The sequence below is a fragment of the Bactrocera tryoni genome, chromosome 1 (assembly GCF_016617805.1).
Source record: "Bactrocera tryoni isolate S06 chromosome 1, CSIRO_BtryS06_freeze2, whole genome shotgun sequence".
NCBI classification, from domain to species: domain Eukaryota; kingdom Metazoa; phylum Arthropoda; class Insecta; order Diptera; family Tephritidae; genus Bactrocera; species Bactrocera tryoni.
Window position 1 is genome coordinate 36524107 of NC_052499.1, and position 19376 is coordinate 36543482.

A 19376-nucleotide genomic window follows, 5' to 3' on the forward strand; every position below is an offset into this window, starting at 1 on the left:
ATATTAACAAACCGTCAAGAGAATTTCAACATTTCTCGTCACCCTGATCATTTATACTTATATTTATAACCTTATATCTACTTCGATTAGTTTTAGGTGATATGTACAACCGGTGAACCAAACTATAATACTTTATAGCAACTGGTTGCAAGAGTATAAAAACTTTGAACATAATCATATTTGTGAATTGGTTGATTAAATCAAAATACTGTAAGCGATCTTTAGGTTCGGAGTGCTCCGAGTAAGTCCCAACTACAGTATTCTACCATTTATACCATAAGGGCCTAACTAGTTTTAGGTTAGGACATTGACTGCCATGAAAGATATAAACTAACTCCCCTCTCCAACACTGTATTTTGCTAATTCCCCTACTTATTCCAAGATCCTTAATACCATATGTGACCTGGTCTACGAAAAGGGGGCTAACGTGCAAAAACTAGTTTTCTGGGAAAAGCTATTAAAAATAATCGTCAGTTTCTCGTTATCTCATTAATTGTTTTCCTTTTTTTGACACCTAAGCCCCCTTTTCGTAGACCAGGTCACATATAACTAAATTCCTTCTATACTAAAAAGAGAAACTTTATGGTATATTTATCATATACATACATTACGTAGTTTTCAATATCTTAAACTGAATTACTAAGACCAACTGGAACAGAATTGATTCCCTCACGAAAAACAATTCACATGAATTCTTCTCATTTTATTATCATTTCCCATAAATATATCTAAAAAGTATTGTTTTGTATAAATTCATAGAAGTATCGAAACGGGATATCTGTAAAGCAGCTGTTTTTTGATTAAAAATAACTTTATATAGGCACTGTCATATAAAATACTTGCAAATGTGACAGCATTAATTAATATCGTTGGCACATAGCAGACGCAACTAAACTACACATTGTATTTTGAAAGAAAAAAATAGAAATGTAAACGATATTTGTCATAAGGTCAAGTGTTGCAAGCTAGAAGCGAATGTGCGACACATACATAAGTTTATAAGAGAAGCCACTGTAGAAGGCCAGCCCAGCAAACTAAATTCAATCACAATGAAAAACAATGAAAGTAAATCGAGGAACTACTTTTGCTTGCCACCACAGACCTATGAACAGAAACATTGTATGCCCTCAGTTCATCTACAAACGAATTTCCGTACGGCTTCAGTCGCTTTCACAAACTCAGAAGACACGCTACCAGCTACCAAGTGACGTCGGTTTATCCATTAATAAACAAATGTGCATCTTTTCAACTGCAATATAAATTATAAAGTAGGAATTATGCTTAAACTACTGAAATGTGTAAACAAAGCCAAATGTCTTTCAACGTTCTTACGATAAAATGGTGATCAACTCGAAAGGCGCCTAGGGCAGACAACAACCTAGCACCATTTCCATGCATGCAACGAGCATATGAAGTGTAGCGTTCGCGCAGCTGTACATTTCGCTCTATCGCTGTTTTCCCCCGAAAAGTCGAGCACAAGCATAGAAAACTCACATTTTCACTATTTCAAATCTTAAACTTTCAACCGCACCGCATATAAATTCCACATTAAAGACTCCTCTATGTATCTGGCAGTTATTTCATTTGTTGTTGTAGGTGTTGTTGGCATTGTCGTTACACTCAAATTGAGATCACTATAAAAATAACACTTAAGAGCATCAACATCGCCTGTCGAGCGCAGCACTTTCTTTTTTGTGACAACCCTATTCTCTATGCTTCATTTATCGGGAGGGTATTATTCCAAGCCAATTCACTTCAACTCCCGTGCAACGCTGTGGCACTGAGCCATGCAATTGTACTTATTTTATAACTTCAAAACATTCCGTGTATACACTAATAATCAAATGCTATGCTGCAATTCTTGTGCACCGAGTACGCCACCACTCGCATTCCATTCCGCTGATTTCAATCAAATAAAATCAGTTAATGAGCAGTTCTGTCAGAGCTTCTGTTGTGCGCCTCAAGTGACCCCACAATTAACACAACAAACGCGAAGTGGGTTGCATTTGCTTCGCGATAGAAAATATTAAATCGAATTATTCTTAATTATGTATCGGTTATAGTCTGTTTCGATTATGAATATGAGAATTTAACAATTTTTAGTCTACAATTAAGGTTTAACTACCGTGAATGGAAAATTTCAAGATACATAACACTGCACTCTCTTTAGTATCCTATAACTCCTATTATGTAGAGTAACTGGTGTATAGGCACCAGCCTACTACCCTTGACTATTAAAACAGTATTCTGTATGGCATGTAAATTTTTAAACATCTCTTTTTAAAGGAATTTCCAGCATTGATCCATTTTGGATAAGAACTCTTAAAACGAAACATATAGAAATGGAACACAATAACGTTTACTGATATATAAAATCGGTTAGTTTAGGTGATTTGAATTAATATCCAAGTTCTTAGTGAAATTACAAGTTAATTAAAATTAGATTTTTTAAAGGAATTTTGGTCTACAGTAACAAAGCGTCTATGAAAGGCCTACTTCCTTTACCAGTCACTAGTGCTTGTGTTGTCTCCTACCTCTCTTGTCATTGCAATAAAACTCCCTAAAACATACTCTCTGTTAATCAATTTATGAAACCAGTGCGCATAAATCAAGTCAAAGTGCGACAGTCAGACATTTTATTAAGATTTCACTTCACTAAAAGAATAATTGAAAATTTGTGTCAGCGTCATCTCAGACCACCGCCTTTATTTGACCACTATGTCGACAATACGGGCGCATTACTTGCTTCAGTGATAATAAATGGAAACACACACACGCATTTTTGAAAAGGCATGTGCATGTTTTTGCAAAAAGAAATTGCAACGATTAAAATTAGGTCAGCAATTTCCTGCAAGTATGTCCAAAGCATAAATAAATAAAAAGGAGTAAAGAAACAACTGCCTATAGAAAAAAGCTTAAGTAAGTCAGTTGATTGCAGCACATGCAGCTGTCACGCAAATGCCCGGCCAACCAAACTTATTACGAAACATGGGGGGCATCTTTATGAGACAAAAGAAATTGCAAATGCACATAACCTACAGACACACAAAGGATGCGTGCGTTGTGCGCATGCTTCAGCGCGACAGCGCAATGTAACGGAACAGGTTACTTAAAAAGAAAAAACTTCGAAAGACACGATCTGCACTTGCGTATGCTCCAATTTGTCTGCTCAAGAACGTGTTCTGATTTTCGGGTAGCTCAATTTTTCTGTGCTCTTCATGCACTTTTGGATATTCTTTTATTTGTATGCTTCATTCTTGCTGCGCCGCGAAAGTGATTCCAACAGCTGTTCAAAACACAGTTGCTAGCGTTGCCGCGCGGCACGTTTGCTGTCCATCTGACCATGCGCTGTGACTGCCCTTTTATTGCTGCTGCCGGTCACATGATGAATTGCTGTTCAATGCTCCTACAGCCGAGACGAATGCGCTCTTCTTATCATTGTCTGTTTCTCGGTAATTTCTTTGCAGTGACTTCGCATCCGTCGCTGTGTTTCAGGAATCCTTTTAGTTTACTCTTATGCCTGCGCATGCCTTGGGTAGCACGCACAAAGTCTTTTCAAAGTGGGCTCAATGCTCGTTTATCTTACGCGGCCGGCTGTGGCGCATCGGTAGACACTTGAGGGCAAAGACGTTTTGTTAAACGGTAGGCTTGCCAGCAGTTTAAGTGTTTTGATTTGATAATTACGTGTATTATCATAGCGCATGCGTGACCACCACGCTGTTGAGATGGCGAGGGTCGCCGGTTTATTGGCAGTGCAAGTAGATCGCAGAATTTCTGCCTGCCATTTTCTCTTGCAAGGCCGCGCGGATAATGGTATTTTCGTCTGTGTACCGCGATTTGTTTACACTCGCGCGTGTGTGTGTACATTGAACACCGTATTCTGCACTTATGTAGTATATCTGAGGCAAACAAAAACGTTGATTTGTTTACCTCGTGCGCTTTTGTTTACACATTTGCGATGGCTGCACCGGCTTTGATTTGTTTATGGTTGTCAGCTTTATTTGCATATCCCCGTTTAAATGGCGATTGGGCGGTGCTAATTGTGCTATTACACCAATTCCTTTACTTCCCATGAGAAAATGCCGTCAACTGATTGGATCGAAGTTGTTTTTGTTATTTTATTTTCTTCATTTTTTGAATTGAGTTGAATTGAGTTATTCGAAAAACGTTCTTGGTATGCAACGCATATCCGTCACCAATTTGGGTCAATCAACCACTGTTAATCAATAATTTATAAGCAAATGGGTCGATGAACACATAAAAGTGCGTGAGTGATATAAAAAATAAATAATATAAGTTTCCCATATGATAAAAAGAGGCCGGTGCACAAAACTGCAGTTCATCAGTTGCCTGCATTTCTCCCATTTAATACCATTGATTGGTAGCAATCGCTTATTTTATGTTTCTTTTTCGATTTTTTTCTTCTTTTCTGCTCCGCACTTCGCTGCTCCATAATCCATTCAGTTGACCCTTGTCATTAACAACGATCTCTTTTATCGTTTTAAATACTTTTATTTCTCTTTCGATCGCGTTGTTGCCCCACAAATGCCGCTTACGACTTTTTAAGTGGCACACAACATATTTATTAAAGTCACCAATTTAAACAGTGGGCTCGACTACAAGCGTGGAAAAATTTTACATACATACATACGTGTGCATGTGTGCAATTTTTATGTATCAACAACATTTAATGCACCAAATTTCATAACTACAAGATGGGTCACATATTTAGCTATGTTTTAAGCATTCTTATGTTTTGGCTCTTAAATATTTTATTGATTTTGTTCGCGGCCCATCTTGTTTATCGCTTATAATTTCAATTTGTTCTTGTTATTTTTGGTTTCGTTGTGCTATTCAGAGTTTCATTGGTCTTGATTATCACCAGCTTTTGTCCCCATGCATTTAATTTGCTTTTTATAGTAGTTTTTTAATTGTTTTTTGCCTCGAAGCAAAAGCTAATAAAATTAAAGCGTTAAATTGTTGTTACTGATCAAAGAATTGTAACATGTGCATATGCATTGTTAACAGGCTTTTGGTAAGGCAAAACATTCGAATTTTGTTTCGATTATGTAATAAAAACAAGAAAACAAGTTTACCTCGGCTGCACCAAAGCTATATCTTATTAAATAAAAAAGTTTTTTTATACAAGAACTTGAGTGTGTTCGATCAGTTTGTGGGACAGTTATGTGCTATAGTTGTCCGATCTAAACAATTTGTTCGGAGATGGAAGCGCTGCCTTTGACAATAATATGTGCCAAATTTCGAGGAGAACCCTTGTCGAATTTAAAAGTTTTCTATGCAAGGACGGGAGGTTGATCGGTTACTTGTATGGTAGCTTTACGCTATAGTAGTCCAATATCGACAGTTCCGACAAATGATACTGCTCAAAATGATGTGTGCAAAATTTCATCGATATCTCCAAAACTGTGGGACTAGGATCGTATGGGACAGACGAACATTGCTAATTCGGCTCAGCTCGTTATGTTGATCATTTATATAGATTGTAAAAAAAGGAAATTGTAAATAAAACGCAAAATACTTTATTATTTATCAATATTTATTTGTCCTCGAAACACTTTTCACAAGCTCATTTTGAGATGGCCTTCAGCTCCTTCAGCGAATTTTGTTTTATCTCAAACTCATACTCCCAATAAGGGATTTATAATGCTTTCCATGAATTTGAGAGTGGGTGTCGCACAATCGGGCATGTCCAAAGTAACCTGTTTACGGTACTATTTTTGAAATATACATACTCAGCTTTATCGGAATGAGTCGAGCAAAAACGCGTTTTACCGACTTAGGCAGCTACTGTAAACAACAATGCAGAGCGAATAACGCTGAGTTAGCCGTTGCGAGCTGCCTGGCTTATATGAACATATGCGTGTAAATATTCTTGACGAAAGTTCGTTATGCCAATTGTATTTACATTGCAAGCAATTGAAAGAACAGAAGGAAATAAAACGGCAAGCGACACAACTTATATATTCGACAGGAAAACAAAAAATATTTGCAAAGAAGAGCCCAACGGAAATTAATTTCAATGATTTAATGACAACCATCGCCGAAATGCAAGTGATTGATGAAAGCTGAACGCTTGCAACATCATATATGTACATATAAACTGTATGTTACACTTGACACGTGGTACATGCCACCACTGAATGAATAACCATTTGAGTGGCATCTGAACCAGAGTGCATAAGACAACGATAGCGAATTAATGGTATCAACTGCACATTGCCAATTTCGTAGGTATTCGCGTCTCCTCACTGGTGTATTGCATTGTCTTGCAGACACTTCTGATTTTTATCATGTCTTCACGATACAATGACAATTGCGTATGTCGTCCAAATATGGTGTTGCAGCAATGAGGAATAAAGGCAGCGAATTCAACTGAGTCCAAAATTGCAGCAGCCAGGTCAATATAGAAACAATGACGATCGCTCCATACAGCTCTACTATAATCGCATATATTAAATGAAAAGAAATTGAAATAATTTTTGCTATTGAGAAGGTCTTTGGTGTAAGATATAGTAAAGATAAATTCTATTATTTTGCATTACATTGAAGCATTTATTTAGCATAGTAAGAATGATTCGCTTAAGGTCAAATATGCACCGTTTTACTCTATAACATTTTGCTATTTTGAATGTAAATTCATAGTGCCATTCTCAAAGAGACCCTCGTTGGAACAAAACCGAGACCGTCGGTTTTCACAAGCTTCTCTTGAGCGGAATTTCTCACGGGTAGAATCATTCGCCATAGGGTGGAACAGGTAGCAAGCAGTTGGTTCAATGTACGGACTATAAGGTGGACACATCAGAAGCTACCGATATTCGTTGCTCGACGCTGTCCTGAAGGAACACAATTCATCTCCTATTGTCTGCCTTTGAGCTATTGTTTCCTTCAGAAGGTCCAATTGTTGATAGTATAGATTCCAATTAAGAGTTTGGCCGTAGTACAGTAGCTTATGCTAGATGATTCCTGCTAGTCTCACCAAACTTACAGCAAAATCTTTTTGACCGTCTATCCTGGTTTATATCCTGGACCTTATTATGAGCTTAAGAAATGGATTAATTTTGTTGTTGTAATTTTATCGAAGAAAAACTGTAAAATGTAATGTTTATTGTTCTGCCAATCTTTGTCGGGTGTTTTAAGAATACCAAATCATGCCACCAGTTAACTGTCTGAAACAATTATTCATTACGAAATCTAACCTTTTTAACCCCATATAGCGCAACCCCGATCGCAGTTATACAACAGAAAAAAATAGAATACTATTTAAGATAATAATTCAATTATATTTATGATAAGCAATTTTTCCAAAATGGTTTGGAACTTTTCTTTTTGAGCAATTATTTATTACCTTGAACCCCATAAGTTTCAACCAGAAAACTAAGTTCGTTCAGTAAAAGCTCCATATGTGAACTCACAAAAACGACTTTCAATTTGCATAACTACATCGAAAACAACAATTTTTCGATAGCAGCACGGCGCCCTTCAACAAGTTCAATCTTTCTAAAAGTATCGGAAGATCACTCCACCACGTCACTTACAACTGCACTTTGCTACTGCCAACAATTCAACAAGTCATGTTCAGTTCTTCGTGTCACGCGTTGCAAGACATGCACGCACATACATTGACTGTGTCGTAAGGCATTATTCAAGTGGACGTTGTCGAAGATTTTTGCATTATTAACTACTAGTAATCGGCCTTCAAGCTATCTGGGCCTAAGCAAAGGGACGTCAGCAGACATAATTCGCTTCAATTTACTAGTTTTCTTTTCGTTGTGTATTCTTATTTGTTTATTATATGTATGTGTGAATGTTCTTTTTCCATTCGCAGACCACCATTCCATTGCAATCGTTTAACCTTGATTGTGCACGCCTCGATAATGGCATATACGCTGACAACAACGCTGGAAGCCTTTGCACTCCGGCTAAGCCGAGTGTTGCCTATATGCGAACTTTATCGGCCCCGACAGAATACCACCAACAAAAACCAGCGGTCCACAATAGCGGCGCCGGCAATCGCAACAGTTTAGCAACATTTAATGCCACAACTGAACAACACCATCAGCATTATCATAACTTGACAAATTTACAATGCGACAACGATGCGAAGGCAACAAGTGCGCCAACAGATACAAACCCGTCAATAACAGCGACGATATTAAAAATTGAAGAGACAACACCAGCAGCTGCGACTGCATTGGCGACGACAAATGGTCACCGTCGGCCAGCAATGGCAATGACAACATTAAACGGCTGTGACGCCGCCGCCGCCCAAGAAAACGATGAGGAATCACTTAAAAGTAGGCGACAGCGTCAATTGGAAAACGATATGGAAACAATGCTCGGCAACAACATCGCTACAACACATTGGACGCAGAGGGAAAGCTCGAGTCAGAGCCAAAGCCACCATCCACTAGCGCAGCAGCTGTGCAATGGTGATAAAGGCGGCAACAGTGGTTTTAACAGTAGCGGTAGCTTGGCGGCAATGCTGGCAATACCAAAACGGGAGCGCATTAATCATGCGACAATGACAACACCAACATCAGCATTAGCTACGGCAAAGCTAGGCAACACTGTGCTCTTACCGTCTACATTATTGACCTCATCAGCATCAAAGAGTAATGGCGGTGGCACCACGTCCTCTTTGTTGTTAAACGGCGGCGATGTGACCAAAAAAGGATCCACTTCAACGATCTGGACGTCTGAGGAGTCAATATTGCGAAGTGTTGGCGCCGTCGATGAAGACAATAAGTAAGTAGCAAATAAGACAATTATTGAGACTTAATAGCCGAAGGATAGGTTTTAGAAAATGCGGAAGCACTGTTAGGTTCCAACTAAAATTGGTAATAAGAGGAACAGAAATATTTGACAAACTTGAACGATCACTTAAATTTTAAATAAAAATGTATCAGTACTATTATTTTTTATCATAATAAAGACGTACCAAAATCAGAGATAAGTATACAGGTACGGGATACTTTTGTAGAAATTTTAATTTTTACTTTTTGTGCTTCCAGCTCCACTTCATCCTCGGCATGCGAAGAGGCCTCTGGCGTGCTCAGCTCCGGGAAATCGGGCATATCGCTCGACTCCTCCGGCCTAGATAATGACAATAATGAAAGTGGTATTGGCACGGCGACGCCACCGAAAGAAATCTGCTACTGGAAGTCCCAACAAAACGACAACGAATCGATTAGTAGCTTAGATGCGCTACGGAAAATGAAATTCCAGAAAAGTGGTTCAGTAGTTTCCTCCGATGATCCAGACCTCTTAGAAGTACTCAGCCTATGCGATGAACCTCATGGTGGTGATGAAGATATTACCATCAATGGCGGCGATGAGTCACACGATGACATTGACGATCAACAGCGTCAGCAGCATAAACCACCAACAGCTACTACAGCAGCGGACAAGCTAAAACACAAGGTTCAACATTTGCAACAGCTACAACATCAAATTCTGCACGCCACACGCCAACGTCATCGTAAACATCAACGCACACGACAAGATGACAACGATAACGTAGAGAGTAATAATACGCTAGAAACGACTCCAGCCATAGATGACGGCGGTATGGGTGTATCCGATGCAACGTATGAATATGATGAGGGCCACGATGATTTTGAAATTGGTCCATATTGCGACTGCGAATGTAACGATGGGGATGCGAGCAGCGCCAGTGGCAGTGGCGGTGGTGGCAGTCGCAACGGATCCACAGCCGCTAACGAAACGGCTAGCGGCAACAGCGTAGTATTACGTCGCAAGCTCAGCGCTGGGACTGCACCAATTATGATGCCTTATGGCGGTAGAGGTGGTGGTGGTGGCCGAGCACAGAAATGTCGCAGCCACTCATTGGATACCTCTTCGCTACCAGCGGTCTACTATCAGTACTCACCACTGCAACATCAGCATCCGCAGCAGCATCATCCATTGACGCGTAAGATACATCAACATTTGCATGGACGTGGCAGAGAACGTGGTCAGCTGTCGCTGGCTCTACGTCAGGAACCCTTTCAGTCTTTGCTATCGCCGACACTCTTTGCAGAATTGCCCTCGCCGAGTAGCGCTTCGCTGCACAGCGGACATGAAAGTCTGGGCATACAAGAGCTGACCACCAAGTCGAACTCGGCGCCATTGCTGCTGAAAAAAGAGAAGACGCGACGTGATGATTTTTCCGGGCAGAAGTTGGTGAGTTGGAAATATCATGTGAAATTAATTAAAATTCTGCGAAACACAGTAAAAACAGCACAGTTTACTATCTTAACCAATGTTTTCTCTATTTTTAGACGCTGCGCTACTCACGATCGCAAAGTGATCGCTACTTAGCAGGTGAGTCGAATATGTGGCAGACAGCAACTTTATTAAGCAATTATGATTACAAACATTTTTAGTAGATATCCAAAAGTATAGTATTTATTGCATAGATGTTTAATAATATATAAACATATGTTCATAATTTTGTTTTATGTAGTGAGACGCTTGGTGTTGTCTATAGCAGACAATTAAAAGTAATCAAATCCGAGTTACCGAAGAAACATGGACTGTAGGTTATCATTTAGCACGGCGCTTGCAGGCCTCTTCGCGAGCTTTATATAAGAGCTTTTTTCTTTTTGCGCACTTGTCACTTTCAGTTAATAAAGCTCTGCTTTCTCCCCTTGCACACAAACACTTAAGTGACACTTCCGCCAACAACCCAGACCAATTCATCAACACTTGATGTCTTTGCTCCTCCAACAATGTAACAATTTCTACAAAATTTTCCATATTCTCACACGCTCTCTTTATCGAATCGTATTATATGTTCTCTTCTGCATCTACCTACACTACAATGCCTTAGCTCCAAACTATGTAAGGGCTGCCCTGTTCGTTTATCAACGGTTTGTAAATATTTACCCAACATTCTAACATAAGCAAGTGTTACTCCTTAAAATTAATTGAGGATGTTAGAGGACAATATTTCAGTTATTGCACATATCTATGTATGTATATTCAAGCGAAATATGTATATAAATTAGGAATTAATTGAATACATTTTAGGGCCTGAGAATATCAACAGTAAACTATGTCACATAATTCAGCAGTGAATAAAATGTGTTAATTTTCGTTAATCTCTGTTTTAATATTTTTTATGCGTAGTAGTACATAGAATAACGGGGTCAAAAGACTGCGTAGCCGCACCAGCAAACGGAAATTGTTTCTGGAAACTACTCTGGGAAATAAAATAAATGCGAGTCTGCAAGCAAACATTTAGTTATTCTGAATTGAATTAATAAAGTGAATAAGTATTCGTCATAATGAAATTTAAGTAACACAAAGTTTAGGATGTAAATAAGACACACAAATACACATATACGTTTTTTTTCTCTGTGCCCAGTAATTTTTATACCCTTACCAAAATATACATATATGTATATAATAAAGACCAAAGAGAAAACTGTTTTGGTTTAGTCATGTCCATCTGTCTGTATATTCTGGAACTATTTCTTCAATTGATGTAGCCCTAAAACTTTGCACACATGCCCAAGAACATGCTCTTTTGCCGGCACCGTCGATTTCGAACCACTACAACATATAGATACCATACAAGCTGATTAAGTTCTTGTATGGAAAACTTGTTTATTTGTGAAGAATGTTACAGCTTCGGTGCAACCATTTTTAGTTACAACATAGATGAGTACAAAGTTTAAAGGTTTTTGAAAATAAATGCGATTAATTTTCCAACAACAACACAGAACAAACCATTCTAAACAGGTTGTGTACAAGGTTGTTAGGGAGTTATGTGGATTCCCAATGTTTAAAAAACAGCCTTTTTTCAAGAATTTTTTTCTCATATAAAAAAATGAATGAAATGTATCTCCGAAACTATTACTCGGATCAACTTGAGAAATTAGAACAATATTCTAGAGGTGTTGTAAAATTTTATAAGACAATTTAAATTTAGTTTTTTGGAAACCCCTAAACCTATGTAGTCCCTAAAGTTAAATAAATATAAAAGCATTATTCGAAATGATCACCTTTTGCTTTCACACATGCCCTCAGACAATTCGACCACTAATCAACGGCAGCATGCTCAGTTTCTATTGTTCTGTTGAACGCTCGACAGGCCATGTTCTCCAACTCTGACCACAAACTGTATTCCACATCCTTTCACTGAAGTGAAGAGGAGTAATGCCTTACAGGAGACCCCCCACCAATCCAATATGGCAGTTAAATTGTGTTCTATGCTGAACCCTTAAAATAACACTTTTTACGTAGCAGCGAAGATTTGTTCGTCTGTAAAAAGGACCGGCATGACCACGTGCCACTGAAACAAACCGCTTGCATCTGTTGAGCCTAATTTGATTCAAGCGCGTTGTCAATGATGACCAGTTGCCCCATGGTAGGCTTTTATGTAGAGATCACCTCGAATGAGTCTTTGCTATAAATATTTGCTACAAAAGAGAGATGGATCATAAGTTGAGGTTTTACCTCGAAACTTTGTGTAGAAAATAGATTTTGACAACCACAAAGTATAAGGAGAACTTCATTGTCGTCGCTTAGACGGGATATTTATGTATATAAAGTGAGTAAAATTTGATACTTGCCCTTAAATACAACCAGTCTAATTTAGCTTAAAAGCAAGATTACCTTATCGAATCATTTTATCATATATGGCCGAAATTAAAATACTACTGTGCCCAAAAAATAAGGTGACATTGTATTTATTTTGAAAATTCTTTATTTATTCTTCCAAATCAATTTCATCCCCTTCAAAGTAATCCCCTCCCGATGCAATGCACGGATTTTCCCATCTTCGAAACACTGGTTGTAGTCACTTTCCGGGATGGCTTTCAGTTCCGTCTTCGCTGCGGCTTGAATCTCCTCTATCGTATAAAAACGGTGTCCCCGGAGCGGTCTTTTGAGCTTGGTGAACAGCCAGCAGTCGCACGACGCTAGATCAGGTGAATACGGTGGTTGCGGAACGATATGGGTTGAGTTTTTGGCGAAATGATGACGAATTACGAGGACAGTATGGGATGGTGCATTATCGTGGTGTAAAAACCAAAAATTGTCTTTCCACAATTCCGGCCTTTTTAGGCGGATAGTGTTGCGCAAACGACGCATAACGTTCAAATAATATTCCTTGTTGACTGTCAACATGACCTTGATTTTTGAGCGACTTTGGCGTGATTTTTTTGGTCTCGGCTCTCTTTTGGCACGATATTCGCTCGATTGATCGGTTGTTTCGGGGTCGTACGCATAGATCCAAATCTCATCGCCAGTTATAATGCGTTTCATGACACCCTGGTAGTCGGAAAGCATCGTTTCATACACTTCAAAGCGACGCCTTTTTTCTAAAAAATTCAATGTTTTCGGTACCAGTCGAGATTTGACGCGCTTGAGGCCCAAAACATCCTTCAAAATAGTATTGGCTGAGCCTTTCGATATGCCAACTTCATCAGCAAGGTCTCTAATTGTTAGTTGACGGTTTTCAACACCAAATCTTTCATTTGTTGAGCTTCGTCGGTTGAGGTTGATGGTCGCCCTGGACGCTCTTCCTCTTCGACACGTTCACTGCCGGCTTGGAACTCACTATACCACTTGTAAACATTTTTTTAGACATAGCCTCATCACCAAAGACTTTCTGCACCATCCTCAACGTATCCGTAGCAGAAAATTGATTCCGTAAACAAAATTTAATGCAAATTCTTTGCTCAACAAATTTCGACAATGCAAAAAACGAAAAACTCACTTTTTGCAGCTCACAAAACGACACGTATCTCAAACACTAATGAATATTTTGACATGAAATTTGACATAAATGTGACTGACAGTCACCAACCTAAAAAAAAAATAATTCTCCAAATCCTTCGACGCGCGCAGTTTAAATTCAAATGTCTTATTTTTTGGACACAGTAGTATATGTAGTATATACATTGTATGTATATCAACATTCGCTTCTGCGTATTGAACTCGCAATAAAGTTGCATGAAAAGCACTAAAAAAGTGTTTTATACATGTTATTACACACACATATATAGAATCCTTAATATTTTATTTATCCTTCGCATTATTTTGTTTATCTACCCGTCATACGCTGTAAGTGTTTTATTAAATTCCTGTGAATCCATCAAGCTCACAAACTAATCGAATCTAATAATCGCGTATACGCCGTGTCACCACAATTTACACAACTTGTACTAGGTCAACATAACACATTTTACTCACATTAATTGGTTAACGTGTAAGCTGTCTCTGACGTAATTCATTACAATTATGATGGGAAAGAAATTTGCAAGAACAATGTGGAAATTAAAAGTCATCAAACTAAATCCATAAGTGCTGCTTAGTGCGAAAATAAATAAAAAAAAGTTGTTAATTAACGCCAGAACAATGCATATTATACCCACATATACATACATAGAGCTGATGCTAACTGTACACACACCACCGATGAAAGTTCGTTTGAATATCATTGAATTCATCATTTCATCATCACAGTGACGTTATTGATGCGAACGTGACTACTATAATCATCCTTGCCATCATTAGCACGCGCACACACGCCCGCAGCAATACCGGCGTGCGAATTTATAGACAATATATACATGTGTATGTATGTATTTATGTGTATTCGCACTATCGTATCCTTATGCACACTAACGGTTTTTGTTCGCACGTCGTTTAAGCGCTTTGCTCGCAGCAGAAGTTTCATTGCCACATAGTTTTTGTTGGTGTTGCTTTTTTCTGTTGGTGGCTTTATGCTGCTGTTGCTTTTGTTTCAGCTGCATATTTCATATTTGTGCCCATAACGTAACGAATGCGCGCGCGAACCAGCAATCGTGTATCGATGGTGATTACAATGACAATGATGAGTTCGCTCGGCTGCTCGGCAAGGCAACGTCGGCGTTCGGCTGCTCAGCCTCGCTCTACTCGTCATTGTTTACATTCACCTACACTGCTAACAACAACAACACAGCGCAACCAGATAGTCGATGATGAAACACGGCGCACAATTTGTGGCATATGGCAGAAGGCAGAAGGCAATCGCCAAGTGCCCAGTCTGCCAGCTAGACACTCAGTCTAACGATGCGTTAGCCATACGATTAACCATGCCAGCATACGACTACAGACTACCGATTTCAAAGTCAAAGCGCCGCCGCACCAGCCCCAAATGACTGTGTCTATGATGCCCGCTAACGCCTCCTTTCGACTGAGTGTGTGTGTGTGTGGTATTGGTAGTGGCATGTCAGCACACTGTTGCGCCACATTTGCACACCATTTCGCCAAGTTGCTCGCATATTCATTAGTGCTTTTACAGGCTCCGTTGATTATAGACGCGTCGAAGCGGCGGCAGCAAGTTCATTTTGCGGAGTGTCGAGCATTCAGAGCGTTTGCGTAGCAATGTTTTGGTAACAATTTGTGACCAGCAGTAAACAAATTAAATGTGAAAATTTTTAATGTGCCAGTTAAACGGTGAAATTGTCAATAAATAAATAATAATAAAAAGTTGTTTGCTTAATGTTCACTGGCAGTGGCCAAAGGTCGGCCAATCCACTAGAGCTGGAGATTAAACGCAGTGGACTTATAGCGCGCCAAAATCGTGTGTGTGTTGACACTGAATAAAAAATCAATCGCCTAACAATTTCAGTTGTTTGTTCACCTCACGAGCTTGTATCCATTCGCAACGTAGTGAAAACAAAACGCTATAAAATCTTAATAGCGAAAACAAAAGAAACAAAAACCAAAGAAAAGCTCCTTTGCTAACTCGCCATATTATTCGGCAGCACCATTAACGGCACACAACCGCCCGTGTCACCGCCGCCGTCGCCGCCACCAACGGCGGCCAACGCGCAGCCCATCAAAATGCAGCGTCGCATGTCGATAACGATACGCGAGTACAAATTCTTTCGCAGCTTTTCACAAAAATTCGAAAACTGGCCCAAACGCAAGGCGGAAGCATTATGGCGCAAAATGCGCGAACGCAAAATCGCAGGTGGGTCCCATTGTTATTGCTCGCAAGCATTCTTACTCAGCGTTGTTGGCGTATATGTGCGCGTGCACGTGTCACTGCACTGAACCAGCCGCGAAAACCGTTAAAAATTCTAAATTTTCAAAAACTCAATGACAAAGTACCAGCTGTTGAGGCTAACACTCGATAGCTTTGCTGCTGGTATTTTTCACGATTTTCTCTTAATTTATGTACATAGTTTCTCATAGCGTTGAAAAATGCTGGAAATTTTGAATATCTTTCCGAGAATTTGTAGTGTTTATCTAAGTAAAATTCGCGAATTTTATGATAATTGCTGATTTGCGATTCTTCTCTGCGGTCTGTTCAATATTGATCGTCACTCGTACGAAACAGCGCGTTCGGCGACTACACAAGCACTAAGTTATGGCTTACTATTTATTTATTTCATAAATTGTATCAGATTTTTGTGTGCTGGAAAATTCATAATACAACAATCGGAAAATATATCGAAAATCTAGTCGATATTACCAAGTTTAGTGAGGGTGTCGTAAAGAGTAAGAAAACGAGTTCTAAATATTTAAGCTTCGCTGTTGTTAAGAAACGTCTAATTTTAAGAGATTGGGATTCTAAAGTCGGATTTTCAAGTTCTTGATAGACAATGTAGTTCCGAGTGCAATTCACGAAACAAAATTCGTTCGACGAGACAGCAGGACCTTAGAAATTAAAATGAGCTCTCAACTCGTAATAGTACAACAAATCTAAAAGAAAAGTAATTTCGCTAACACTCCACTTAACCACTTGTATCCGGCACTTACTGTACTTTAGGAAAATTAAAACAAAATAATTTTTTAAGCGCTGCGCAAATTAGAATTAAATTATTAATATTATGCTAAGGCGCTGAAAGCCAATTGCCGCCTGCCGCCTTACATTTCTCACACCTTCGAGGCAATCAGCAAGCACGCGAAAAGTGGAAAGACGCAATGCGAATATTCCCTTCAAGCTAATTTTATGTGCGTATCTACATGTATGGAATATTTATTTTAAAATTAACCCAAACATATATAAATATAATAAAATCTCCACTCAATGCATATTCAAAAATTATTTTAAAAAATTATAGAGATACAAAGGCTTGTACTTACATATGTATACAAGTGGTGAGAAATTGCAAGTTCGATGATGAATTAACGAATTCCAAGGGACTGAATATTTACTTCGCTATATAGAACTCGTTATAGAGAGTTTCGACTGTAATTAGTATTTGTTTTTCGTTCACAGCTCTGTCTGCTTGCATCAATTAGTAGCCGAGAGAGCGCTCATTAAGCTCGCATGCTATAAATTTATACACATGTCTGCAACAATTATTGTCCCCTTATATACATAATTATCAGAACATACTTTACATCTGCATACACTCACATATCCATGCACGAATATATTCCAAAACAGCTCACCTAATGCAGCACTGTGTCAAGTGTAAACACATGTCGGGCTAAAAACGTACACACCCACACAAAAGCAAATGGGAGCATTCAGTCAGACCAGTGTTACACAAGTAAATTTATCATCAGTGTTCGTACTTAATATAAGCGGACCAGGTAGAAAATATATTCGTCAAAAATTTTACCGAATTTCAATAATAATGAAGATTCTTAAAGCTCGGGTTTTCATTAATTTATTGTTTGATTACTTTTTAAAAATGTTCGAAAAATATTTTGTTAAATTAAATACATTGATCTCTACCTGGCATACGGCTAAGATGAGTCTCATCTAGTGGTTCCACAATTTGTAATATGACACACACGCATACATTTTGTAAAGTTTTCCATATAGAGACATTAATATGAATATACTTAATATCTATTGTTGAAATTATTACGAATTTCCTGAAGTCTTAACTTATTCACTCATACAAATTTGATATCATCGTGATAAAGTTTGATATTAATATTTTGATCGCAGTTGGTTTCTGCAGTACCTAAAGAGAGCAGCTACTAACTTTGCTTCTAAAACGTAGAGCTTCTTGGGTTTGCAATTTCTCTTCGCTCGTTTGAGCTCTAAACTTTTCCATAGTACAAAATTTTGTTATACAAAGCAACAAATTATTCTGTTAGATTACAGTGTTTCAATTTCACAACCACTTGATATCTCTATTTGGCAAATTTGTGTTCTATCCACCACTCTCCAATGTTAGCCATATTTAAAACAGTATTTCAGTTAGTTTAAACGATATTTGTTTAAATTATGGTATGTACAAACAGTAATAATAAATAATAAATTAATAATAGTAATAATAATAAACATGCACGACAAGTATTTACTGCCATTGATAAATATTTCCAAATTGCTTATGAAGATCAATTGAATACATTATAAATCATAATTAGTAATATTATTTCACTAAATGACCAATTTTGTATGAGTTTGGAAATCCATTATATAATAATTGCTTATTATTTACCTTTTCCAAGATTTAAAAAAATGCGCTTTTTTATTTAAAATATCTAAAGAATGCTCAATTCAATTGGCTTTAACTGAGTAACTGCAAAAGTGATTTAGTTGTGGCAAAATTGATAGCGAGATAGCAGCTGTCGTCTATCTCTCGTCACTCTGTCCAAATTCGATTATATTAACTCGCAAGTTTCAATTTGCGTTGCAGGCATGCCCATTAATGTCATCTAAAAATGAGTGCGTGTATGTGCCTGTAAGTCTATAAGCTCGTCCTTGGCAACGAAGTATCCGTACTTTCGGTTTCAGTGTATTTTATCGCCCTTTTGCTGTTTAATTTTATATCCGCTTAGTGCATGCCTTTTTTTTTGCATGCTTACACATGCGCATATTTCTATAAGCACAAACATGTATTCGTGCATACATACTTGTACATATGTACTCATTTAGTCATCGCATGCCCACTTGTGGCTCCACTTGTTGCTTTACTGAGTGACGATGGACGTTTTGCGGCATGAACGTTGCTGCGCCCTATTTCACAAACAAAACGAAGAACACACTCAGGAGCGAATTACATTGCCATACCAACAAACGGCCATTTATAAATTCATAAAGAGCAAAATGAAAATATTCAGCGTTGTCCTTTTTTATTTACATGTTTATGTGTACACGCATCTGTATAAAATTTTAAATTTCAAAAATAGCAGCATTAATTAAATTCACTTGACTTATCTACCCTGTTGCATTTGCTACCTTTTCGCCAGTTGCAAACAAGTGTGTCCCTTTTGCGTCATTGAGCAAACGTTATAAATATTTCAAGTACAGCTCAACATTTTTATTGGATTTTTGTAACTTGTAACTTAACTATTTGTATTTAGTTAATTTTAGAAATTATTTGTGGCCAGAGGGGAATTTTGAGCAAATTAGATTACATTTTCAGTTAAACTAATAATAGCTTATC

At 38.2% G+C, this 19376-nt stretch overlaps 1 protein-coding gene across 8 annotated transcripts in view; it reads left to right on the forward strand.

The window, feature by feature from the left end:
- LOC120782686 (rho GTPase-activating protein 7) overlaps positions 1-19376 on the forward strand; it is a 246354-nt gene that overhangs the window by 204561 nt on the left and 22417 nt on the right. For 5 of the 8 annotated variants that reach the window (XM_040115081.1, XM_040115105.1, XM_040115114.1 and 2 more), the window contains 3 exons: positions 7847-8766; positions 9033-10203; positions 10302-10344. In XM_040115081.1, the coding sequence (XP_039971015.1) occupies positions 7847-8766; positions 9033-10203; positions 10302-10344 (2134 nt within the window). Of the gene's footprint in view, positions 1-7846; positions 8767-9032; positions 10204-10301; positions 10345-15346; positions 15992-19376 lie in introns of those variants that run through there. The other 3 variants (XM_040115133.1, XM_040115140.1, XM_040115124.1) reach the window with 2 other exon arrangements.